The sequence below is a fragment of the Equus przewalskii genome, chromosome 28 (genome assembly GCF_037783145.1).
Source record: "Equus przewalskii isolate Varuska chromosome 28, EquPr2, whole genome shotgun sequence".
NCBI lineage: Eukaryota > Metazoa > Chordata > Mammalia > Perissodactyla > Equidae > Equus > Equus przewalskii.
Window position 1 is genome coordinate 5,656,026 of NC_091858.1, and position 27,923 is coordinate 5,683,948.

Consider the following 27,923-nt stretch of genomic DNA (forward strand, 5'->3'; position numbering starts at 1 on the left):
ACCTCCACCAAAAAAAGCTAGCCTGTTACTTCCTCTTTTTTCTTCTTTCTCTAGAAGCCTCCCTACCTACAGGGTTCCCTTGCTCCAGTCTAAACTAATTCTCTCCTGGCCTGATACACAGCTGTTATCTTGGAATTTCTCTTTGACATTCTTCTGCATCCTAGATTACAATTCTTTCTCTTTTTGGTTTACTTCCTCATTTACTGGACTATTATGTTAGATGATTTCCTAAGAAAGGATAAATAAAAGATAAATTTACTGAGCCTTCAAATGTGTCAAATGTTTTTATTGTGTCCTCTCATTTGATTGAGACTTTGGCTGTGTACGGAATTCTAGGTTGAGAATCTTTCAGAAAGATGAAAGTATTGCAGCCTTATCTTCCAGAATTCAGTTCTTAATCTCATTCCTTTATATCTCACCTACTTTTTCTTTTGGTCTCTGGAAGCTATTAGGATTTTTCTTCACAAGTATTCTGAAATTTTATAAATGTCCACCTTCTCTGTTTCTTTTCTGTAAAATAGAGATTTAAATTTGTTGGATTTTAAAATCTTTGATCCTCATAGGCTTGAATCTTTTCCATTTTTTTATCTCAGTCTTTTTGTTCTGCTTCCTCAGAGCATTGTCCAACTGTATGTAACAATCCGTCTACAGTTCAGTTATGCCTGCACCAAGGGGAGTGGTGCACTAGGATTAAGATAGGGAGACAGGCGTCTCAAAGGAGGATGGCCAAATATAATACCAAAAATCTTACCTCCTCATCTCCAACCTAGAGAAACAGGGAACTGCTTACTTATGCTTTGTTGACAGGATAAGAGAAGTGGACAGATAGGAGAAGGAGCTGGCCTCTCCATCAGTAGACTAAAAGTAATTCCATTTTCAGTCTCCTGTTTCACTCCACTCTTGCTATGACCATTCATTCCAAATCACCAATTTGTTTAGGGTTCTGCCAGGCTAAGATACGGCCTTCTTATTCACATCCTATCAGTTTGCACTGCAAGTGGTAGGTTCCACTATTCTGTACTCTTTCAGTTTTTCAAAACTTGTTGAAATCTTTATCTATTGATTCATTTAGTATATTTCATACTTTGGGAGTTATTCCCTATTTATTCCTTTATCTTTTGAGATGTTTTGGCAGACAAAGAAGATAAATGAACATTACAACCCACCATCTTTTACAGATGCTTTTTTCCAATTCATACTTTTACTGGGAACTCCATTAATTTGCAGCAACTTACTGTGATGATTACTCTTATGTGTCCACTTGTATGGACACAGGGTGCCAAATATTACTCTGAATGTTTCTATGAGGGCTTTTTGGTGAGTTTAACATTTAAATTAACAGACTGAGTAACACAGATGGCTTCCCTAATGTGGATGGGCCTCATCTACCCAGTTGATGGCTGAAATAGAACAAAAAGGCTGACCCTCCCTTGAATAATACAGAATTACTCCTACCTGTCTGTCTCTGATCTGGGACTGCAGTTTTCCCTGCCTCCTGATTTGAACTAAAACATCAGCTCTTCCTGGGTCTCAAGTCTGCTGGCTTTTGGACTAGAACTATCATCAGGTCTCCTGGTTCAGAGGCCTTTGGACTCAGGCTGGAACTACACCACACTGTCTCTCCTGGATCTCCAGCTCACCAACTGCAGATCTTGGGCCTTGTCAGCCTCCATAATCGTGTGAGTCCATTCCTTACAATAAATCTTTTTATATATATACTTCCTATTGGTTCTGTTTCTCTGGAGAACCCTGACTAATGAAGATATTGATACCAAGAGTGGTTCTAGAAAAACAGGTTTTAAGGATGAGTTTTCTGAATTGCTTCCTGGTTTTCTGGAATTGGCACTTTTACCCAATTACATTTAAAGATATTAATGACTATTTCCAATAGTAAAGAGACTACTGATGGTCCATAGCATGATCTCGAAATAGAGACACACAAAATATCACTACCAGTTATTCCTAATCAACCACTTATAAGAATCAAGGATCTGGGTAACTGTGTATGATACTTTTGAACACTTTTGTCAAACTAAGAAATTTGAGATTGGATGGTTACTCCTAAAATCACTGGACAAAGTGGGGAAAGAAAAGGATGAGCTCATAAATTTGAATTCCTAGCTCAAGTAGGGTATAAATGAGCTTAAGCTTCCAGGTGCGAAGGAGACCCTCGCTTCCTTTAGTAGAAGGGCTGAGATGTCTGAAAAGCAAACCCAGAATCTCATCCTGCAAATGGCAAGATTACAGCATAAGTGGAACTCCTGGTCTCGCAGGGTATCTACCATCAAAGTGAGGGAACCGACTCGGAAAGAATGAGATCCTGAAAGTTCGAAGGCGGATGTGTGGGAAGACCCTGATGAAGCTGGGGACACAGCTCCTAAATTCTGATGAGTCTTCTTTGCCGGTAGAAGCAGCCTCCCTACCCTCAATAGAGGCCTTTCCACTCCCAAGAAAAGGGATTAGCACTGCATTGTCTGAAGAAACTGTAATGGCCTACTTTGAGGAAACTGCCATGCAAGACAATGTTGATTGTCCTCGGGACTTACCTCTACTACCCTTGCATCTAGACCTATAACTGGACTCAAGTACCAGTAGGCCCTTAAAGGTGAGGTACAAAGTATGACCCACGAGGAGGTGTGTTACATACCAAAAGAACGACTTGAGTTTTCTAACTTATACAGACAGAAATCCAGGGAGCATGTGCGGTAATGGATATTAAGGGTGTGGAAAAATGACAGAAGGAACATAAAGTTGGGTAAAGTCTAACTTATTGATATGGACTTCCTACGTAGAGATTCTGTATTCAACGCTGCAGGTCAGGTATTTAGAAAGAGCTACAACAGTTTGTTGGTTACTCGGCTAAAACATGGAACTAAAAGGTAGCCCATGGTGAGCAAGTTGGAAATGCCGGACCTGCCTTGGTTTAAGGCAGAAGAAACAATTCCAAGGCTTAGGATGATTGGAATGTTAGAGTGGGTTTGCCATGTAAGACCTACTCACTCGCTAGAAGGGTCCAGAAGATACATCTTTCTCCACAATTGTGAGAAATAAATTTCTGAGGGGAGCTCTAGCATCTCTGAAGAGTTCTGTGATCGCTATTCTCTATAGGCCAGACCTTACAGTGAGAACTGTGGTCACTGAATGGAGAAACTGAAACACAATGGGAGTATTAGGATTCCAGGGTAACGGGCCAAGCGGCAGCACTCAACTGTGAAACAAATATGAGCAAGTTTAAAGTAGTGGAGGTGTAGAATCAAAGTAGCAATCAGAATAATCCAACTCTCAGAGACCTGTGGTGTTGGCTAGTTGATCATGATGCTCCTGAAAGTGAAACAGATAGGAAAGCTACTAGCAAATTCTTACTAGATTTGTATAAGCAGAAAGTTCTAGGTCAAGTGAACAAGAGTATAACCTGAATTTAAAAAACACAGTCACAGGCCCTCAACCGATTCCCAGACTTGAGCCATATTACAGACCCGGAACCCCTTAAATGAAGAAGAGGACAGGTCTCCTTTAGGAAGGACCCTGATACACTGCCAAAAATTTATACTGTTAATCTTTCTTTCTCCAACAGGACCTGTCTTTTTACCAAGGTAACTGTGCAAGGTGGAAAACGAAATACTCAGACCTTTCAGGGACTACTGGACACTGGCTCTGAATTGACACTAATTCCAAGAGACCCAAAACATCAGTGTGTTCTACCAGAGTAAGGACTTATGGAGCTCAGGCGATCAATGGAGTTTTAGCTCAGGTCCTTCTCACAGTGGACCCAATGGGTCCCGAAACCCATCCTGTGATTATTTCCCCAATTTCAGACCACACAATTGGAATAGACATAATCAGCAGCTAGCAGAATCCCCACATCAGTTCCCTCACCTGTGGAGTGAGGGCTATCAGGATGAGAAAGGCTAAGCGGAAGCCACAGAAATGCCACCACTGAGGAATCTAGTAAACCAGAAGTAATATCACAGTCCTAGAAGGACTGCAGAGATTAATACCACCATCAAGGACTTGAAAGATGGAGGGGTGGTGATTCCCACCACATTCCAATTCAACTCACCTATCTGGCCAGTGAGAAAGACAAACGGATCTTGGAGAATGATAGTGGATTATCATAAGTTTACCCAGGTGGTAACTGCAATTGCAGCTGCTGTAGCAATTATGGCTCCATTGCTTGAGCAAACTAACATATCTCCTGGTACCTGGTAGGCAGCTACTCAACTGAAAAAATGGTTTTTATCCATATTGGTCAATAAGGACCACCAGAAACAGTTGCTTTCAGCTGGCAAGGCCCACAATACAGCTTCACTGTCGTCTCTCAGGGGTACAGCAACTCTCTAGCCCTACGTCATAATTTAGTTTGCAGGGACTCTGATTGCCTTTCCTTCCACAAGATATCACACTGGCCCATTATGTTGATGACATTATGCTGAGGGGACCTAGCGTGCAAGAAGTAGCCACTACCATAGACCAATTGGTAAGACATTTGTGTGCCAGAGTTGGAAAATAAATGTGACAAAAATTCAGGAGTCTTCTACCTCAGTGAAATTTCTAGGGGCCCAGTGGGGTGGGACATGCCCAGATTTCCCTTCAAAAGTGAAGGATAAGCTGTTGCATCCGGCCATACCTACAACCACAAAAAGAGGTAAAACACCTAGTTGGCCTCTCAATTTTGGCAGCAACATATTCCTCATTTGGGCATGCTATTCTAGCCTATTTATCAAGTGACCTGAAAAGCTGCTAGTAGAGTGCAGACCAGAGCAAGAGAAGGCTCTGCAACAGGTCTAGGATGACAAGCAAACTGCTCTGCCACTTGGGCCACATGATCCAGCAGATCCAACGGTGATTGAAGGGTCAGTGGCAGACAGTGATGCTCCTCTGGCAGTTTCCTACAGGTGAAGAGCACTGCAAGCCCTCAGGATTTCAGAGAAAAGCTCTGCCATCCTCTGCAGATAACCACTCTCTTTTTGAGATACAGCTCTTAGCCTGCTGCTGGGCCTTTGTAGAGACTGAATGCACAGCAGCATTTCATCATCAAATGAAAGTGGTACATACATGATACAGCCTGAGCAGGCCCTGAAGGGACTAGTGAGTTACATGAAGAAATGGCCCAACAGATGTTAGCTCAGGGCCACTCTTCATCAGCAAAAAGAGGAGGATTGGTGGCAGATGTTGGCTCAGGGCTAATCTTCCTCAAAAAGAAAATAAAAGAAATGGCCCAATTGCCCATGGTCTCCATTCCTGCTACACTGTCTTCTCTCTGGCAGCCTGCACCTATGGCCTCATAGTGAGTTCTCTCTGATCAGTTGAGAGAGGAAAAGAAGACTTAGGCCTGGTTTTCAGATGGTTCTGCACAATATGCAGGCACCACCCAAAAGTGGACAGCTGCAACATCACAGCCCCTTTCTGGGACATCCCTGAAGAATAACGGTGAAGGGAAGTCCTCCCAAGGGACAAAATCTCAAGCAGTGTACCAGGCTGTTCTCTTGGAAGTTTGCTTGGAAAGAGAAATGGCCAGACATGCTTTATATATCAATTCATGGGTTGTGGCCAATGGTTTGGCTAGATGGTCAGGGACTTGAGAAAAGCATGATTGGAAAATCGGTGAGAAGGAAATTTGGGGAAGAGTTATATGAAAAGAACTATATGACTGGGCAAAAAATGAAAATATTTGTGTCCCATGTGAACGCTCACCAAAGGGTGACCTCAGCACAGGTGGATTTTAAGAATCAAAAGTGGATAGGCCACTCCATTTGTGGATACCAGTCAGACTCTTCCCCCAGCCATCCCTGTCAATGCCCAGTGTGCTCATGAACAAAGTGGCCATGGTAACAGTGATGGAGGTTATGCATGAGCTCAGCAACATGGACCTCCATTCATTAAAGCCAACTGGGCTCGGCCACTGATTCCCAATCTTCCAGCAGCATAGAGTAACACTGAGTCCCCGATATGGCACCATTCCTCGGGGCAATCAGCCAGCTACCTAGCAGCAGGTTGATTATATTTGACCTCTTTCATCATGGAGGGTGCAGAATTTTGTTCTTATTGGAATACACACTTACTCTGGCTATGGATTTGTCTTCCCTAGATGCAATGCTTCTGCCAAAACTACCATCGGTGAATTGACAAAATGTCTCATCCACCATCATGGTATTCTACAATGCATTGCTTCCCATCAAAGAACTCATGTCACAGCAAATGCAGTGATAGAACGGGCCCATGCTCACGGAACTCACTGGTCTTATCATGTTCCCCACCATCCTGAAGCAGCTAGTGTGATGAAATGGTAGAATGGCCTTTAGAAAGTTCAGTTACAATGCCAGCTAGGTGGCAGTACCTTGCAGGAAGGGGCAAGGTTCTCCAGAAAGCTGTGTATGCTCTGAATCAGTGTCCAATATAATGTGCTGTTTCTCCCACAGCCAGGATTCATGGGTCAAGGAATCAAGGGGTGGAAGTGGAATGGCACCACTCACTACTTCTCCTATTGACCCACTAGCAAAATTTTTGCTTCCTGTTCCCACAACCTTATGCTCTGCTAGCCTAGAGGTCTTAGTTCTAGAGGGAGGAAGGCTTCCATCAGGAGACACAACAATCATCCCACTGAACTGGAAGTTAAGACTGATGCTCAGCTACTCTAGAGTCCTCAAGCCTCTGAACGAACAGGCAAAGGGAGTTCCTGCGCTGGCTAGGGTGGACTGATCCTGACTACCAAGGGGAAACTGGACTGCTCCTCCACAGTGGAGGTAAGGAAGAGTATGTCTGAATACAAGAGATCCCTTAGGGCATCTCTTAGTACCACCATGCCCTGTGATTATGGTTAATGGAAAACTACAACAACCCAATCCAGGCAAGACTCCTAATGGCCCAGAGCCTCCAGGAATAAAGTTTGGGTTCACCCTGCCAAGTAAAGAATCATGACCAGCTGAGGTGCTTGCTGAAGGAAAAGAGAATATAGGATGGAAGAAGTAGAAGAAGATAGTTAAAAATATCAGCTATAATCATGTGACCAGTTACAGGAACAGGACTTTAACTGTCATGTGTATTTCTTCCTTATTTTGTTATGAGTATGTTTGTATGTGTGTACATGTATGAAATACCTTTGGCTTTTTCCCCTCTCTTATTCCCTTATCATGTAACATAAGATGTATCGACTTTATATCACAGTACTTAAGTATTGTTAACATCATAGGATTTCAGCTACAGGATATCAAGAAAAGTAATCAATGCTCAAGGACTTTATCTCTCCTTTGAGACAGGATTTAGTGCATTTTCAGTTGTATGCAGGTTAGTTGTGTCATGTTAGGTGGGATTATGACCATGTTGTTATCTTCACTTGGAGACTATGTACAGTATAAGGAGAGGCATATGGGCATCAAGCTGACAAGGGTTGGACTTACGATGATTAATTTTATGTTATCAACTTGACTGGGCCACAGAGTGCTTAGATATTTGTGCAAATATTATTCCAGGTGCTTCTCTGGGGTGTTTTTGGATGTGCTTAACATATAAATTGATCAACTGAGTAAAGCAGATTGCCCTCTCTTATGTTGTGGCTCACCAATCAGTTAATGGCCTAAATAAAACTAAAAGGCTGACGTTTAACTGAATAAGACAGAGTTTCTCCTACTTGTCTGGCTTCAAGCTAGGACACTGTTTTTCTTTTCCCATTTCTGGATCTAAACAGAAACATAAGCTCTTTCTCGGTCTCAGACCTGCTGGCCTTCAGACTGGAACTACATCATCAGCTCTTCTGGGTCTCCAGCTTGCACAATGCAGATCTAAGGATCTGTTAGCCTACATAATCATAAGGCAATTCCTTGTAAGAAATCTTATCAAACACACACACACACACACACACACACACACACACCATTGGTTCTGTTTCTCTGGAGAACCCTAATACACTGATCAATATTTCTCACTCATGCCCAGACCAAGAACAAACAAACACTCGAAACAACTGAAATGTGCAAATGTTGAGGGAAAACAGACTTTAGGCACACTGGGCAGGATGCACAACTCAAGAGCGAAAACTACATGGGCATGAGGCAGGAGCGAAATTATCCTATTTCTACCAACCAAAGTCCATTCTAGTGGCTCTGTGTTATGGACTCAGTGTCTGTGCCCCCTCAAAATTCGTATCTTGCAGCACTAACCCTCATGTGACGGCATTAGGAGATGAGGCCTTTGGGAAGCAATTAGGGTTAGATGAGGTCATGAGAGAAGAGCGCTCATCCAGTGGATTAAAGCCTTTATAAGAAGAGATGCCAGACTTTGCGCTCTCTTTCTCTCTCTTCCCCTGCATGCACAACAACGAGGTCACGTGAGCACACAGCAAGATGGTAGCCACCTACAAGCCAAGAGTAGAGGCCCAAGGAGGAAATCTACCTTGACAGCACCATGATCTTGGACTTCCCAGCCTCCAGAACTGTGAGAAATAAATTTCTGTTGCTTAAACCACACAGCAGATGGTAATTTTTATGGCAGCCTAAGCAGACCAAGACACTCCCACTAATGGCCAACCTCAGGTACTGAAACTGCAAAAAACAGATAAGACTATAATAAAACTTGGCTGTAGTGGTGTCTAACTATTTTATTACTTTCATTTCTGTATTTTGTTGACTTTTTTCCCTTCTCCTACCCAATATGATTTCCCATCTCTTTTTCTTTTTTCTGAGAAATTTACCTAACTCTCCATCTCCCCTCATAGCAGAGGATTAAGCATGTGGGAGAACAGGAACTCCAGGTCCTAGCAATTGTATTCCTTTATTCCTCTGGACATTACAACTGGTCCTTCTAGCTGTACATTACATTCTTTTTCCAGAATGTCTTGACTTCCAGCTGGAGAAAAAACAAACCTACCTAGCTCTGAGGTGCTGGAAAAATGTGAGGTTGGTTTTTCCCTGTTATATGGTAAAGATCTGTGTGTAGCACGAGGAAATAAAGCCAACAAGAGAGGAGTGACATCAGCAAGATGGCCAAATAAGATGTCCATCAACTACATCCCCCTCTCCTCAACAATAACAATTTGGAATCCATCCACAGACCAAAGTGCCTTTGCGGGAGCTCTGGAATCCAGGCAGGAGACTATGAAACCCGTGCAGTCCAAGACTGAGGAGAGCACATTTTGAGAAGGCAGGCTCACACCCAGGAGGCTGACTTACCAACCATGGTCCTGGCTACAGACACAGAAACAGCTCCTTATCCCTGAGGACTTGGCTACAGCCCCATTTGGCTTTGGGTCTGTCACCAGCACCATACACCAAGGCACCCATGAGGAGTCACATCCACCTGTGCATCAGGTAATAAGCATACAGACCTCAGTCCCTGCTGTAGACTCTGAAGTTGTCCATGAACTGGCTCTAGCCCGTCCAAGCCACGGTCCAGGAGTCCCTGGAGGTAAGCCTGCCAAACTCAGTCAGACTATAGATTCTGAAAGGGCTCAACTCCAGGCCCCTCCAGCCACAGTCCTCAAACAGGCTTGCTCACACAGGAACCCGGAGGGAGAAAGTCCCATCTATGCCCCCAGAGATCCTGAAAGGGTCCTATACTAGGCAGGCCTGCTGGCACAGGGACCAGGCAGAAGAAAGTCCTTTTCGTACCTCCAGAGGTCCTGAAAGGGCCCTATACTTGGCCCCAGTCCCTACCAACTGCAGTCTATGAACAGTCCTGCTGGCACAGGGACCCAGAAGGAGACACTCCCAGCTGCACCCCCAGAAATTCTGAAGGACTCTATACTCAGCTCCAGCCCCATCACAGCCACAGTCTACCAACAGATCTGTCAACTGAGGGACCCAGAAGGAGGCACTCCTATCTCCTGCATGCTCAAAGATACTGAAAGGACCCTCTACTTGGCTCCAGCACTTCCCATTCGCATCCACAGCAGTCTTTCTGGCCCAGGGAACTAGAAGGAAACGCTCCCATTTTCACTCCTAGATATCCTGAAATGGCTCCACATTTGGTTCCAGCACTTTCCAGCCTCAGTCTGCAAGCAGTCCTGCCAACACAGGGATCCAGAGGGAGATACTCATGTTTATGCCTCAGGAGATCCTGAACTAGCCCTATACTCAGCCCCAGCCCCTCTAGCCAAGGTCAGGGAGCAGTCCAGCAACATCCAGGGACCTGGCAGGTGACACACCCATTCGAGCCTCAGGAGCCAGGTCTACAGACCTCAACCTTGGCTGTGGAAGCTGAAACAGCCCTGGGATTTGGTTCCAGCCCATGTCAGCGACAGTCCTGGGCCAGTCCTGCCCACTGAGGGATTCAACTAGGAAACAGAGAGCAGCCCTCTGAGTTATCTAGTGAGAACCACACCTGTCCGTGTACCCGGTAATAGGCCTGCTGTCTGAGGACCCAACTGTGGACTCTGAAGCAGACCTTTGTCCCAGGGCAACCCTACTGAACAAGGTACTGGAGCCAGTTCAATCTACCTAGGGAGCAGTTAGCATCCAAGACCCTGATAACAAGCCCATCAATCACAGACCCCACGGCAGACCCAGAGACAGCCTTGTAATCAGCTGTAACCCAGCCTGAGATTCTGGAGGTAATCCCATCAGCATAAAGAACAGACAGGAGGTCTCCACCTGCTGAAACTAGTCTGTAAAGACTAAAAGAGGTGTTTGCTCCTTCAAATGCACAGACACCAGTGCAAGGCTACATTAAAGAATCAGGCAAATATGACACCACCAAAGGAAATTAATACAGCTCCAATAAAAGATCCCAAAGAAATGGAGATCTATATTTTGCCTGACAAAGAATTTAAAATAATCATTTTAAAGGAACAGAATGAAATGAACAGAGATAGACTACTAAACAAAATCAGGAAAACAATGAACAAACAAAATGAGAAATTTAGTAAAATAGTAGAAACCATAAAAAGGAACCAAACAGAAATCCTGGAGCTGAAAAATACAATGACAGAAATGAAAAATTCAACAGAGAGCTTCAACCACAGACTTAATCATCCAGAAGAAAGAATCAGTGAACTCAAAGACAGATCATTTGAAATTAGCCAGTTAGAAAAACAAAAAGAAAAAAAGAATGAAAAAGAGTGAAGAAAGCTTATGTTAATTATGGCACACCATCAAGCGAAAAAACATTAGCAGCATAGGAGGCCCAAAAGGAGAAGAAAGAGGCAGAAAGTTTATTTAGAGAAATAATAGTGGAATACTTCCCAAATCTTGAAAGAATACGGACATTCAGGTACAGGAAGCTCAAAGGACCCTAACCAAGATCAACCCAAAGAAGAGTACTCTGAGACACACAATAATCAAAATGTTAAAAGTCAAAGATAAAGAGAGAATTGTGAAAATAGCAAGAGAAAATGACTCATTTCATACAAAGGAACCCCTATTCAGCTATCAGTGAATTCTTCTAAGGAAATCTTGCAAGCCAAGAGAGAATAGGTTGATATATTCAAAGTGCGGAATGAAAAACTTCCCAACCAAAATACTATACCTGGCAAAACTGTACTTCAGAAATGAAGGAGAGTTAAAAATACTCCCAGACAAACAAAAGCTAAGGAAGTTCATCATCACTAGATTTGCCTTACAAGAAATGCTAAAGAGAGTTCTTCAAGTTGAAATCAAAGGAGACTAAGTCACAATATGAAAACATATAAAAGTATAAAACTCACTGGTAAAGGGTAAACATATAGTCAAATTCAGAATACCCTAATACTGTAATGATGGTGTATAAATCACTTTACTTCTAGTATAAAAGTTTTTTAAAAAATATTAAAAATAACTATAGGTACCATAGTTTGTTAATGGATGCACAATATAAAAAGATGTAAAGTGTGACACAATAGCATAAAATACAAGGAGAGGAAAAGTAAAGTGTATAGTTTGTGTGTGCAATTGGAAGCAAATTGTTATCAGCTTAAAACAGACTGTTATATCTATAAAATGTTTTATGTAAGACACATGGTAACCACAAAGGAAAAAGACTTAAAGTAGATACACAAAAGAGAAAGGAACTAAAAGCATACACTACCAAAAATAAATCACAAAGGAAGACAGTAAGAGAGGAAGAAATGAACAAAAGAACTAAAAATCAGTCAATAAACAATTAATGAAATGGCAATAAGTCAGTCCTTACCTATCAATAATTACATTAAACTTAAATGAACTAAATTTCCATATCAAGACAGGAAGAGGCTGAATGGATTGAAAAAAACAAGATCTAATAACTTGTTGCCTACAAGAGACTCACTTTAGCTTTAAGTATACACATAGGTAGAAAGTGAAGGGATGGAAAAAGATATTCCATACAAATGGTGACCAAAAGAGAGTAGGAGTGGCTACACTTATATTACTTATAAATAGACTTTCAGTCAACATCAGTCACAAGGGACAAAGAGGGTCACTAGTGAGAAAGGGATCAATTCATCAAGAGGACATAAGAATTTTAAGTGTATATGCACCCTACATTGGAGCACCTAAATATTTAAAGCAAATAATAACAGAACTGAAGGGAGAAATAGACAGCAATAAGATAACAGTAAGAGACTTCAATACCCCACTTTCAACATTGGATAGATCATCCAGATAGAAATTTAATAAGGAAACAATGAACCTGAAGAACACTGTAGACCAAAATGGACCTAACAGACACACACAGAACATTCGATGCAACAGCAGCAAGATAGATACTCCTCTCAGGCGCACACAAAACATTCTACAGGATAAATCATATGTTGGGCCACAAAGCAAGACGTAACAAATTTAAGACCAAAATCAGATCTAGTATCTTTTCCAATGGTAACAGAATGAAACCAGAAATCAATAACAGGAGGAAAACTGGAAAATTCACAAAAATATGGAAATTAAATAACATATTCCTGAACAACCAATCCTGCTATTTGCAACAACACGGATGGACCTTGAGGGCATTATGCTAAGTGAAATAAGTCTGACTGAGAAAGACAAATACTGAATGATCTCAATGATATGTGGAACCAAAAACAAAAAGCCAAATTCATAGAAACAGAGAGTAGAATGGCTGGTGGGGGCTAGAGAATAGGAGACATGGAGAGACGTTGGTCAAAGGGTACAAACTTCCAGTTATAAGACGAATACATTCTGGGAATCTAATATTCATCATGGTAATTATAGCTCACAATACGGTACTTGAAAGTTTCTAAGAGAGTAAATCTTAAATGTTCTCACACAAAAAATGTCGTATTTATATGAGGTAACAAATGTTTTACCTAAATTTATTGTGATAAACATTTCACAACATATACATGTATCAAATCAACACATTGTACACCTTAACTTTATATAATATGTCAATTATATCTCAATAAAGCTGGGGAAAGAAAAGAACCAATGAGGAAAGGCAGAGATGACAGATATGGGAAAAGAATTGCAGAAACATTATCTGCGATTCTGGGGTCCAAAGCTCTTTAATTTTGTGATTTAAATCAATAAATTTCTGGTTATACTTTAATTCAGTATTAGCTGAGTTTTTATGAGACTTAAGAGTACTGACTATAATCCAGAGTAAAATTTCATAAATTCAAAAAAAATTGTAAGTATACAGCTTCAGAAATACAAAAGTATATTCACCAGCACATAGAATCCAAGAATATATCTAAAAAAATTCAATGTTACAAATGTTTGCTCCAGTAATGTAAAGATAATTTGATGTTAGGGAATTTATTGATATAACAGCACATCAATAGTTCAAAGGAAAATAATGGTTATTTCAATAGCTGTTGAAAAAACTACTTATAAAATTTTAAATCTATTACTTTATTATTCTTATTAATTAGGATTAAAAGGATACTTCATTAAATGAAAAATACTCTCTACCCTAAGCCAATAGCCAAAATCATACATAACCTTACAAAGTTAGATGCAGTCAAGTTAGGGACAAGACAAAGACGTACACTATCATCATTATTATTTAAAATTATTCTGAAAGTGCTATCATTGCAATTACCCAAGAAAATAAGTCCAAAATGTAAATATCAAAAGAGGAAATCAACTTTTCATCTTTTACAGACGATGACCGTTTACCCAGGAAATTCTAATACAACCAACAATAAAAATATGTATCACTAAGTATATAGCTGATAACAAAATAAATACAAATGAAGATTTTTTTCTGAATATCAATAATACTCAGTAAAAAATATAACCAAAATAGCTTTTATTCTCAATAAAAACCAATTTGAAAGTATAACCTAACAAATTAGAAAATATAATAGGAGAAAAGGGGCCTATTCATAATAGCAATAAAACATAAAATACCTAGGAATAAAACTAACAAAAAAAATAGAAAGGATCTTTATAGCTAAATCTTTAAGAAAAGACCCCCCCAAAATGAAGAGACATCTCATGCACTTCCATGAGAAGAATCAATAACGGAAACATGTCAGTTTTCCCCATTATAAACTTATAAGTTTAATGTCATCCCAAGCAAAATTCCAAAGCTCTTTTATTTATTTATTTTGCACCTTGACAGAATGATCTCAAGTTCATCTGAAATGATAAATGAATAAAACAGCCAAGAAAACTATGGGGAAAAACTGAGGGTGCATTTGTATGGCCAGACATTAAAAATATAAAACCAACAAAACTAAAACAAAGCAGTACTGACACGAGTAGTCAGACAGATCAATAGACACGAAGAGAAAAGCCAAAAATCAAGCCCAAGTATATATACAAATTTAACAAGTAATTTAAATAGGATTTCAAATTAGAGGGGAGAGATTATAACTGAGCTTAAGGCAAATGATAAACCATTCTGAAAAAAATAACATTAGAACTCAACATATAGGAATCATTTCTGAATGAAAATGACAAAAGGAGAAAAAAAAATGCCAACTTCATACTATACACACTCAATATTCCCCTGGATTAAAGAGACAAGTGTTAAAACAAAAAACCTACTAGAAAATACAAGAGAATAATGATCTGATACTATACTGAGAAAGGTCTTGTAAAATATGTAAGCAAATTTAGAAACCATGAAGGAAAGGAATAACAGATGTGAATACATAAAAATGTAAACATGGAAAAAAATACTAAAATCAAAAGAAAGAGAGACGCAATAAACTGGGCAAAAATGTCATATATATTACATTATGTTTTATATGACGTAAGTTAAAGTTATTTAAAATCGATAAGAAAAACACACCAATTTTTAAATACACAAGGAACATCAATAAGCAAATCATAAAAAAATAAAGAAATATAAGAGAGAAAAAAATTCAAAATCACCAATAATCAAGAAAAAGTAAAATAAAAAGGAAATTACCAATGAAAGCTTTAAAACAACAGCAGCTAATCTTGACTATGGTGTGAAAAATTAAAACATTTATTATTGAAAATTGGTTGAAAGGCAAACTAGTAAAAACGTTTCTAAAGAGAAATTTGGCAAAACTATATACAAACCTTAAAAGCATGCATACCATTATAGAAGTTTAACCTCAGGAAACAATCAGGATGTTCTGAAAATTTATTTAGAAAGCCATTTACCTCAGCTTTGTTTATAATACCTGCAGCAGTCAAGCTTATGTAGCAGCAAGGACAGGCACAAAAATATCAGGGTCTTTCTGTAAGAGGTGAGGAACAGAATTGGAGCTGAAAACTTGGCAGGAAGTGAGTTAACTTGAAGGCCCGCCTGTCTTTGGCATGTGTCACATCATCGGTCAGCTGTGTTCTCTCTCCTCCTCCTCCTCCCTTCTGCTCTGAGTCGGTTTCTTCAACTTGCTGAACAATCCTGCTCCCTTATATCTCTTGTATGAGGCTTAAGCTCGCCATAACTCTTTTAGCCCTGCTCCTACTTCATGGCATCTCTCAAACAATTCTTAGCTCCTACCCTACTCTTAACTACCTTTCTTTAATTATATATTCCCAAAAAAAGGAATTTGGTCTAGCTCATCTTCGCATATGGAACCACTGATAATAAGTCTGGGGCTGACCAACTCTTGGCTCATATCTGATCCAAACAGCTGTGGTTAAGGGAGCAGGGAGCATGAGCAGGACAAGAACTACGACGTTTCTAATGCAGAGACATGCATGCATGCATGCGCACACATATCCATCCAAAATCCTGGAAATCACCTAAGTGTGCCAATAATAGCAGCCTGACCAACAAATTATAGCACATTGATAGGGGACAGAAATATGCACAGTATCTTGCAACACAGAAACCACAGGTTATAACATATGACCCCAATGAAGAAATCTAGATAGAAGATTTATAGCTATTCTTAATCTTGTTCTTGGTGGGCTTTGTATTTTCCAAAATCTCTACAATAAATACAGATTTCTTTCATAATCAAAAAAGAACAACCACTTACTGTGTATAATAATTTTTCAAGTTTTTAAAATTTTACTTTGTAAATAGAAAACATTTTGATTACCTTTCCAACATCACATCTCGTGCCTTCATTCACCATCCCAGGATCTGGAACATCTGATCCTAGCTGGAAATCCACACCCCAACATTTGGTGCCTCTACTGGGAGTCTGAATAATAGCAGGCACAATTCCAAATACAGGCATGTCTTGTACATTCTCACATTGAAGTTTTCCACATAAAGCATTCCTATAAAGAGAGAGAAATAACACAAACATAAAATGCATCCAGTGTAGACACAAAAGAAAGATTATATATTTATATAGAGACAGAGATTTACAGAGACTTAGCTGAAGGGACTCTCAACAGAAAAAGAGTGTAAGAGCAACAGAGACCAATGCAGCTCTCCTTAAACATGGTAGAGAGAGAATAAAAGAGATATGTGGATGCTAAAGTTTAAATTAGTGGGGTACCAGGTGGTGCTGATGCTCCCTCTTTCCCCACACCTAATCCCTCCTCGCTATCTGTCTAGGGCTCAGAAACTAATAAATTTGTTTATAAATATGATATAATTTTATAAATACTATTACACAGAAAATAACAGAACTATACCAAAATTCAAGTGTGTCTTCTTACAGAATTAAGGTAAGGAGAAAATTAGACTCTGTAACCTAAAATGACTAAGAAAGGATTCCACCCTTCTTGGTTTGGCTAACTCTTAGTTAATTACTTAAAGACTCAATTCATTAACTCATTAATTCACTAATTCATTCATTAATTCAGTATTAGAACTCTATGAAGCCATCCCTGACTACAATTCCTATCACCAAGGCTGTGCGAGTCAAATGTCCTTCCTACAGCCTTTCGTAACACACTGAGCACCCCTAACATCAACTCTTATGATGCTGTACTGAAATTTCCTATTTGATTGTCTTCTCATCCAAGCACCTACCCTATACTTGAATCTCCTCTAGGATTTCACTGCCAGGTCACTATACGATATTGTTTTCTAATTCCTCTAACTTACTACCTCCTGAAAATTCCCATTCTGGCTATCATAACATTCTTTTACTTCTTGAGATAAAATCTATCTCCCCATAACTTTTCCTCATTGGTCCCAGATCTTCCACATGAGACCACACAGATAATGTCTTTTCCTTCTTCCACATGATAGCTAACTCAGGACAATTAACATGGAGCTCCTAAATACTTCACCAGGACAATATCCTACAATCATTTCTCATGCAACAAGGACGCTCCCCTCTAAATATGTTCCAGTTTGTCTCACTGCCTCTTGAAGCACAGTGCTCAGAGCGGAGCATGAAATTTCAGCTGTAGCCTGACAAGCAAAGAAGAAAACGGAGCTCTCATTTCCTTTATCCTAGATACTTTACTCTAGTAAGCCCAAGATTACAGTAGCTTTTACGGTAACTACATTACACAACTGATGCCCCCAAACTTACCACTAGCTAAAAGCCCTATTTATTCTTTACACATGCCACTATTACGTCTCCTCCTCCTTCCATCGGTATTTAAGAGTTAGTCATTTTGTCCCAACTTTATATTTATTCACTAGATAACCTAAGTAAAGCGCTTAAACTTTCTGAGCTTCAGTCTCTTCATCTGAAAAACCATAGAGAATAATGCCTATTTCACATACTTGTTTGAATTATATATGAAAACTTCTAAAATAAAGCATACTGCAAAGTAGACCTCAGTTAACATGTGTTGGAACCTACCAAAATTTGTGTTGCTATGACATACTCAGTGTTTCATAAGTAGTCCTGACAACATATTAAAGATTAAAAGGAAAATACTCTTAATATATAAAAAACCGTTACAAATCAATAAGAAAAGGATAACCATTTCAAGAGAAAAAATTCAACAGCAAAGATGTAAACACGAAATTTACAAAATAAGAAATGCAAACAGCCAACAAAGCTAAGAGATGTTTGTTATCATATTAATAAAAAGAAAATTCTATTTCAAGCCTCAATAGAATAATTGCTTCAGACAAGGAGCATCAATGTATGCTAAAACCATGAGGTGAAACATTGGTGGGGAGCTCCATACTCATATGACACAAAATCACCACTTCACATATTACTTGACAGTTGCAATGAGAGAAATATAACTTTACAATAGCAAGATCTAGTCATGGCCACTTAGTAACACTTATATAAGACAATCCAGGATTATGTGCCTTCTTGATATAATACACCACTTATGGCATATTCTTCCCCAAAATGTTTAACCTGAATCTAATCAAGACTTTAGATTTAACTTCTGATTTATAGAAAATTCAGGGGATAGAGATACAAGTTAAGCTACATTGAGAAAAAACTATCAAACAAATCCAGAACACGGGCCATTCTAAAAGACCACTGGCCCAGTCATTTCCTCAGCTCACTGTCACTGAAAAGAAAAAAATAAAGTGAAGAAGAATATTTTAGATTAAAAGTGACTTAAGCGACATGACAACTAAATGCAATGAGTGATCCCTGTTTGAGTCCAGATGTAAGAAAAAAACAGCTATGAAAGACAATTTGAGAGCAATTGGAGAAATTTTAATATCGACCAGGTATTATGCGATATTAGGAAATTGTTAATTTTGTTAGGTATGATAATGGTGTTGTGAATGGCCTTATATGTTGGAGATGAATGCTGAAGAATTTAGAAGCAAAGTATCATAATGCCTATAATTTATTTAAAAATGGTTCAGCAAAGTCTAGACAAAGTAAATATAATAAAATATTACCAGTGTTTCAGTCTGGGATATATGGGTGTTCATCATACTATTCTTTCTACTCCTCTGTACATTTGAAATTTTTCATTTAAAAAGTTTAAAAAGATGATGCCATCTATGTACTAAGAAACAAGACAGCTCTTTCAGTGAAACAGAACAATACAACGTGTACAGCGGCATCTGCAGTATGCACAACAGAAAGGAGGAAGTGGGGTGGGGAATAGGAGTATATATTTCCATAAAGAAACTCTGGAGGGGCTGAGTGGTTAAGTTCGCGCGCTCCGCTGCAGGCGGCCCAGTGTTTCGTTGGTTCGAATCCTGGGCGCGGACATGGCACTGCTCATCAAACCACGCTGAGGCAGCGTCCCACATGCCACAACTAGAAGGACCCACAACGAAGAATATACAACTATGTACCGGGGGGCTTTGGGGAGAAAAAGGAAAAAATAAAATCTTTAAAAAAAAAAAGAAACTCTGGAAAGACATACAAGAAGCTAAAAGAAATAGGTACCTCAGGGGTAGGGTGGGAACAGAGAAAAAGAGGATAGGCGTGCAAGTCACATTTTCTCTATATCCCTTTAAACATTTTTTCAACAATAGAAAAAATTAAGTAATTATTTACAAATTCATTTAAAACAAAACTGAAATATCTATTTGACATAACACATGGGAAAAGCATTTTTAAAGATAATACGCTGGCATTGGTAAGGGGGCAGTGGAAACACAAATCAGCTAACCACATTAAAGGTCAATTTGGAAGTATCAATGAAGACCCTAGAAACTATCCTCCCTATCCTTTGACTAAGAAAAATCTACTAAGAAAATAATCAGAGAAACAAAAAAATACTTAAACTCTATTTATCACAGCCTTGTTAAAAAATAGCAAATTACTAGAAACAAATCAAATTTCTAATACAAAGAAATGGTTAAAAGAAGCTGGGTTCATCCTATAAACGCTCCTAAAATAGTGGAAAGTGAACACATCAATTTAGAAAACAGTATAAATCATAGGAGGCAATTTTGTTTATACATAGAGATGTGGGTTTCTCTGCACACATACGTGTGTGTCTATATATATGTATGACACACATAGACATGTTTATGAATATATATACACGAGAAGGAAATACCACAAAAATTTAACGGGGTATTTCTGGATGTAGGGCTACATGTGATCACTTTCTTTAGGTTTTTCTAGATTTTATACATTTTCTATGATGAGGATGATTATAAAGACACTGACGATGATGACAATAATGATGAGTCCTATGAGGAACCAGACACTCTTCTTAGTACTAACATCCATCACCTCATTCAGTCTTCAGAACTTCAGGTACCATTATTATCCCCATTTCACAAGAGGAAAACGAGTTATAAGTGAAGCAACTTGTCCAAAGTCTCAGAGATCTTAAGTGGCTGAAGTAGGATTCGAACCCAAAGAGTCTACCTTCAAATGTGTATTCCTAATAACATAAGCACCTAAGAAGACAAATTCAAAACATATACAGCAAAAATGTATAAAACTAAAAGGAGGAATAGACAACTTCATAATCACAGCTTGAGATTTTAACATACCTCTCTCAGAAATTGAAGGACAAACAGATAAAACACACACACATCAAAGATATAGAAGGGTGGGAAAGACCATTAACTTACTTAACATTTATAGAATAATACATGCAACAACTGCAGAAGGCACTTTTTTTTTTTTTTTTTTTTTTTACAATTGCACATGGAACATTCACCAAACAGACCATTTGCTGGGCAACAATTCACATCTCAAGAAACTGTAAAGAATTCAAGTCATACAGTTCTCAATGGAATTAAACTAGAAATCAAATACAAACACATAACTAGAATAGTCTCAAATATTTGGAAATCCGCAATACACTTTCAGTAACTCATGAGTCAAAGGAGAAATAACAATGTAAGTTAGAAAGTGTTATGAACTGAAAACATATCAAATTCAATGAAAAAGAAGCATACAACTTTTTAACCAGTTTATCCTTTCTTCAACCTTCAAGTTGCTACTTTTCTCATGTTGATTTAGAATAATTATGATAGCCAAGATGGGTCCAATCTCCCCAAAATGCAGGACAGAGCCCTCGGTGGTTTTTGCTAAACACCATAAAAGAATCATGAAAATGTTATGTCTAGAACTGTATCTTACTTTCCTTTTATCTGGAAAATTACCTATTAAACTACCTATTTTATTCTAAGGCAGTATCATTTTTAAATGATTGTTCTTGCTAAGGCAGTGGTTTGGACATAAAAATCTCCTCATGGAATTGAAATACACTAAAAATTTATTGAGAATAATAGTTTGAATTCCCCAGAAAAACAGTGCTATATAAACGCAAGAGAACTTATCTCTACAACTACTTTTGAGACTACACAAGATAGAAAATCAAAACAATTATGTTCATATCCCCTTTCGAAACACTTTCTTGGTTTTTAAACTCCCTCAATCTATTCTGTTTTATATATTAAGAAAGGTATATTCTGAATATTCTGTGAAATACACCTTAAGTGGATAACTAATTTTTAAAGAATTAGAACAAAATTAATTTAAAATAAATTTAAAAAAATTTAAAGAAGCTGATAGCATTAAGAACACCTATAAAAGGGATATCCGGTCCTGTTAAGGCAGTTGAGGAAGTCTAGCTTAGAGAAATCATACTCGAACTAAGATCTGGAAGGGAGAGAAGAGCATGCCAGGAAGAAGGAACAGCATGTGCAGAGGCCCTGTGGCAGAAGGCCAAAGTAGCCCAGGATAGCTGAAGCATTTCACAGCATTTAATGTCTGGGTATAAAAAGATGAGCCTACAAATAAACACATTAAAGAAGTATCCAGAAACATAGAAAAAATACTAGAAGAACATTATACACAAAAGCCAAGGAAAGAGGTTTCTTAAAAAGGAGAAAATGGTCAACATAGTTGAATGGTACTGAAAGTTCAAGTAATGTCTGTTGGATTTAGCGATATGAAGGTCATGTTGTTATTTCTTCTTAGTAAGCATCGTTTCACCACAGTTGTTTAGCCTAACAGGCAGAGTAGGAGGTAGAGTGGGTAGAAGAAAAGATACACAGTATTAGAGAATAATTCCAATTATGTAAAATGTCAATATGTGTATACACAGTGCACAGAAACAAAAAAGGGAAGAAATACACCGAAATGAGTGCATATATATGGATTGAGATTGTGGATGAGTTTTCTCATATATAATTTTTTAATATTATTAATTTACAATGAGTAAACGTTATAGAAAAAAGGTTTCAATTTGTCACTTTAAAATTATATAGAGCTAGAAGAAAATAATGAAGTACAGAATTAATTCTGTAGGTAACTTTAGGATTACCTAAATTCCTGCTAAATTCTGTAGGATTAGCAGCATAATCTTTTAATGAAAGGAAGAGGAGGAAGAGTGTTTACTCGGGGTTCTCATGGTAGAACAAAAACAAAGTAAGATTCTAAAAGCCACTATCTTTTAGACAGGTGATGTCAAAGGGTGAACTATTTTACCCGTTCGATTCAGGGTGTCTCTGAAGCCTTGTTTTACAACATCGTAAGTCTGAAAAGTTAGGCATTTAAGCGGGAGAAAGTCGGCAGTCACAAGGAGTCAGAGAAGAGACTACGATGACTGGTCTCACAGCCTGCCATACTCCTTTACGACCTGGCCTCCACTTACCCAGTGGCACACTTCTTGTATTCATTGCCAGAGAAACCACAATTGCCAAATCTGTCACCTTTAGAATTCACATCAATGAAACAATCTTTGGGGGCAGCCTTGGCTTCTGTAACATTAAAAATTAAAAAGAAAAAGTTATGGCAAATTTAATTCAGAAATAAAAATATTCCCTATGACAGTCCATACACCCGGATGAAGTGCCTCAACACCTCTGACAAAGCTTCAGGTCTTACAGATAAAACATTTTTGTTCCACATTTTATACGTAACAACAGAATGTAAAAAGAAAGCTTAGATTGTATTTAAAAGTTAGCCTGGACTCGAACACTCAGGACCTAAAAGAAATGTCATTAAACAGATGAAATTACAAATTATAAATCACGCACAGTATGGTAGCATTTCCAGCATATTCATTCTCACTGCTCTCAAACACATATCTACTGCACCCCTGGTTAGAGCAGGCTTGGGAGGGTTGGTGAAAACATTGCCAGCTCTTATTATTTATTTTTTATTTATCATATATGGATGTTTAATTTACATAATTCCTACTAATTAGACGGATAGAAAAACAGCCATGACAGCTGATAAAGCATCAATCCATTCTTGCTTTCCGATATTTTATATAGGTATGACTTAATGATGACTCTTTCCACTTAATTATACATTCCTAAAAATGGTTTATTTGGAAAAATTCTTAAGCCAAGTTGCTAGTTCTTTCTATTTAATATAGGAAATTCAGTTGCCTAATTTACACATTCAATACTATGTTGTCTAGTTTAAAAGAAAATGGATAGCAAGTGAAAGGAGTTGGAGCAGAAAAAGAGGCAGGGAATCAGAAAATACAAAAAACGAGTGCAGAATTCTTGCAGAAGGTAAATGTCACATGGCACTATCCCTAGCAAAGCCCTTCTACAGAACAGATGTAGCTATAAAAATTCCTGATAATCTCCAAAGAAAAAAATAACTGTGGTCCCTTTACTCCTGGACTTTTCTGTAGGCCTCTATGAAGATAATATCTTTGCCAAATAATAGTATTTACTTCATTGAATGCCTATCTGTAATTACTTTTGTAGTATGGAATAACCTACCTATTCCTTCAAAATATATCAGAAGTTGACAGATCTCTACCACTCTATCCCATGACCTCACATAAATAAGGCCCATTTAATTCTTAGATGGTCTTCTTTACTCAGGCCCTATGACCCACCATAAGATAAGAAGTACAGCAGACAGAAACTAGAGACAGCAGAAGTCTGGTCAAAATCAATAACGCTAGCTTTAGAGAATCCAGTCCAGTAACCACACCTGATCTTTCAAACTAAGTAAGAGAAACCAACATAAAAATAGAAGATTTGGGTTTTCTTTCCTTTCCTTTCTCTCCCTCCCCCCCTTCCTCCTTCCCTTCTCTCTCCCTCCTTCCCTTCTTTCCTTCATTAAATATGTATTAATCCCCAACTAGGTGTCCCGCACTCTGATAGGTAATGGATATAGTTTACCAGTAGCTCACTGGTGGGAAACAGAAAAGCTCCTATTTTTTCCTACGGGAAAACAGGACTCCAGGATGGTTTTGGCATAAACTATCGCTGCCAATTATCAACCAAAGCCTAGTTGTGCAGAAAAGCAACCTTTTCCTTGAGAACCTCAGTCACCTCAAGCCAAGAAAGGAAACCCAAGGATATAACACAAGGTAGAGTATCTACTGTTAGAGCACTGTTAGCACCAATGTGTAACGCAAACAAAGCTGACTGGAGATGCCACCATGCCTCAATGTAAACTCTCCATTGGGCTCTCACCACTACAAAGCAGACGTCAGCATCATTCTATCAGCTGGAAGAGTGAGTTGTTTATTTTGTCTCTTCCCTCCAAGTTACAACTAAATGGACATTCATTAATCAGCAGTGGATTCCTTACACAGCACAACAGGGTGCCTGAGAGATCCACGCAGCCATACTTCTGAAGGTGGGTGGACTAGATCCCAGGGAAGCAGTGAAACTAGATGAGCACACCCTTCCCCCTCCCTGGCAGCAGCAATCCAGGTCTCAGATCCTCACACAGGGGTTCAGTACAAATGAGTGAAGGTGAGGGTAGCCCAGTCCATGTGCAAATACTTTCAGCATGACAGTGTGGCCGGCAGGAGCACCCCCCCATGCCACAGCAGGCTTGTCCATGGGAATACTTCCAACCCACTGGCAGCAACCAAGCCCCTGCATAGGTGTCCCTCTCACCTAGTGAAGCAGCACAGCAAGCCTCCTAACAAGCACAGCAGCCCCACCCACGTGAGAGTAACCTGCCTGCCAAGCACAGAGCCACTGCTGGCAATGCACAACCTGCCCTCCTAGTGCAGAGGCCTCGTCCATGGGAGTGCAACCTGCTGAGTGGCTGCAGCCAGCCTGCACAAACACAGAACGGCCCTACCAGCACAACTACAGCAGACGGGGAGGGATCAGAAAACAGCTGAAGCCCTGCCCCAAGTGGTGGCAGGTGGAATCTGTGACCAGATACTACAACAAATGTGCTAGCAAAGGATCAACTCATCAAACACCATAAACTATAGTAAGACTTCAGAGAAGAAGGAAAATGACAAGTCTCCAGAAAGCAAAGCTGAAGTCACAGAAGTTTACAATCTAAATGACAGGGAACATTCAAAATAGTTGTCATAAAGAAAGTCAACGAGCTACAAGAAAACTCAGAAAGACAATTCAATGAGCTCAGGAATAGAATTAATGAAAAGAAGGAATACTTTACCAAAGAGATTGAAAGTCTAAAAAGAAAACAAACAGAAAATCTGGATATGAAAAACACAATTAATTAGATAAAAAATAATGCAGAAACTACAACAAATAGAGCTGATGTTATAGAGGACAGAATTAGTGAATTAGAGAATAGAAATATACAATTGCTTCAGGAGGAAGAGGAAAGAGAAGTAAGATTTTTAAAAAAATGAAGATTTTTTCAAGAAATATCCAACTCATATAGGAAAAGCAATATCAGGATTATCAGTATTCCAGAGGGTGAAGTGAGGGAGAATGGAGCAGAGAGTTTGTTCAAAGAAATAACAGCTGAGAACTTCCCAAACCTGGGGAAAGAAATGGACTTAAAAGTAGATGAAGCCAATAGAACTAATAACATCAATGCAAAAAGACCTTCTCCAATAGTAAAACTGGCAAAAGTCAATGACAAAGAAAAAATTTTAAGGGCAGCAAGGCAGAAGAAAATAAGGTACAATGGAACCCCTATCAAGCTTTCAGCATATTTCCCAGCAGAAAACTTACAGGCTAGGAGAGAATGGAATGACATATTCAAAATACTGAAAAGACAAAAACTTTCAGCCAGGAGTATGCTATCCAGTGAAACTATCTTTCGATATGAAAGAGGAAAAAAAAAGCTTTCCCAGATAAACAAGAAATAACCACTGGATCAATGAAGAAATCAAAGGAGAAAATACCTGGAGACAAATGAAAATTAAAACATGACATACCAACTCTTAAGGGATGCAGCAAAAGTGGTACTAAGAGGAAAATTTATAGCAATACAGGTCTACCTCAACAAACAAGAAAAATCTCAAGTAGACTTAAACTACACCTATCAGAACTAGAAAAAGAAGAATAAAGAAAACCCCACGTCAACAGAAAGAGGGAAATAATAAAAATTAGAGTAGAAATAAATGAAATTGAGACTAAAACAATAGAAAGAATCAATGAAACTAAGAGCTGGTTCTTTGAGGAGATAAATAAAATCAACAGATCCTTAGCCAGACTAAGAAAAAACGACAGAAGGTACAAATAAATAAAATTAGAAATTAAAGAGGATAAATTACAAAACACACCTCAGAAATACAAAGGATTATAAGAGAATGGTATGAAAAAGTATATGCCAACAAATTAGATAACCTATAAGAAATAGATAGATTCTTAGACTCATACAGCCTCAGAAAAATTGAAGCAAGAAGAAATAGAGAATCTGAACAGACCAATCACAAGTAAAGAAATAGAAATAGTAATCAAAAACTTCCCAAAAAACAAAAGTCCCGGACCAGATGGCTTCTGTGGAGAATTCTACCAAACATTCAAGGAAGATTTAATACCTATCCTTTCTCAAACTGTTTCAAAAACTTAAAGAAGATAAGATGCTCCCTAACTCATTCTATGAAGCCAACATTACGCTGAGACCAAACCCAGACAAGAACAACATAAGGAAGGAAAATTACAAGCCAACATTACTGATGAACATAGACGCAAAAATCTTCAACAAAATATTGGTAAATCGAATACAGCAATACATTAAAAGGATCATACACCATGATCAAGTGGAATTTATTACAGGGATCTAGGGATGGCTCAACAACTGCAAATCAATCCATGTGATACATCACATTAACAAAATGAGGAATAAAAAAATCAAATGATCATCTCAACAGATGGAGAGAAAGCATTTGACAAAATCCAACATCCATTTATGACAAAAATTCTCAACATAATGGGTATAGAAGGAAAGTACCTAACATACTAAAGGTCATATATGACAAACAAACCCACAGCCAACATCATACTTAATGGTGAAAAACTGAAAGCCATCCCTCTGAGAACGGGAACAAGATACAGGTGCCCACTCTCACCACTCCTGTTCAACATAGTACTGGTGTTTTGGGCCAGAACAATTAGGCAGGAAAAAGAAATAAAAGTTATCCAAATTGGAAAGGAAGAAGTAAAACTCTCACTGTCTGTGGACAATACGCTTTCATATATAGAAAACCCTAAAGAATCCACCAGAAAACCATTAGAAATAATCAACAACTACAGCAAAGTTGTAGCATACAAAATCAACCTACAAAAATCAGTTGTATTTCTATACACTAATAACAAACTAGCAGAATGAGAAGTCAAGAATACAATCTCATTTACGATCACAACAAAAAGAATAAACTATCTAGGAATAAACTTAACCAAGGAGGTGAAAGATCTACACACTGAAAACTATAAGACATTATTGAAACAAATTGAAGAAGTTATAAAGAAATGGAAAGATATTCCAAGCTCATGATTGGAAAAATAAACAAAGTTAAAATGTCTATATTACCTAATGCAATCTACACATTCAATGCAATGCCAATGACATTCTTCACAGAAATAGAGTAAAGAATCCTAAAATTTACATGGAACGCCAAAAGACCCCTAAT

At 38.5% G+C, this 27,923-nt stretch overlaps 1 protein-coding gene across 2 annotated transcripts in view; it reads right to left on the reverse strand.

Moving 5' to 3' along the window:
• Window positions 1-27,923, reverse strand: part of ADAM9 (ADAM metallopeptidase domain 9) — a 164,334-nt gene that overhangs the window by 26,669 nt on the left and 109,742 nt on the right. For both annotated transcript variants that reach the window (XR_011534352.1, XM_070598850.1), the window contains exons 15-16: window positions 22,749-22,854; window positions 16,379-16,562 (exon numbers count right to left, since the gene is read on the reverse strand). Coding sequence is in view for 1 of the 2 variants with exons in the window: in XM_070598850.1 (XP_070454951.1) it covers window positions 16,379-16,562; window positions 22,749-22,854 (290 nt within the window). In the remaining variant the exon portion in view is untranslated. The remainder of the gene's footprint in view (window positions 1-16,378; window positions 16,563-22,748; window positions 22,855-27,923) is intronic.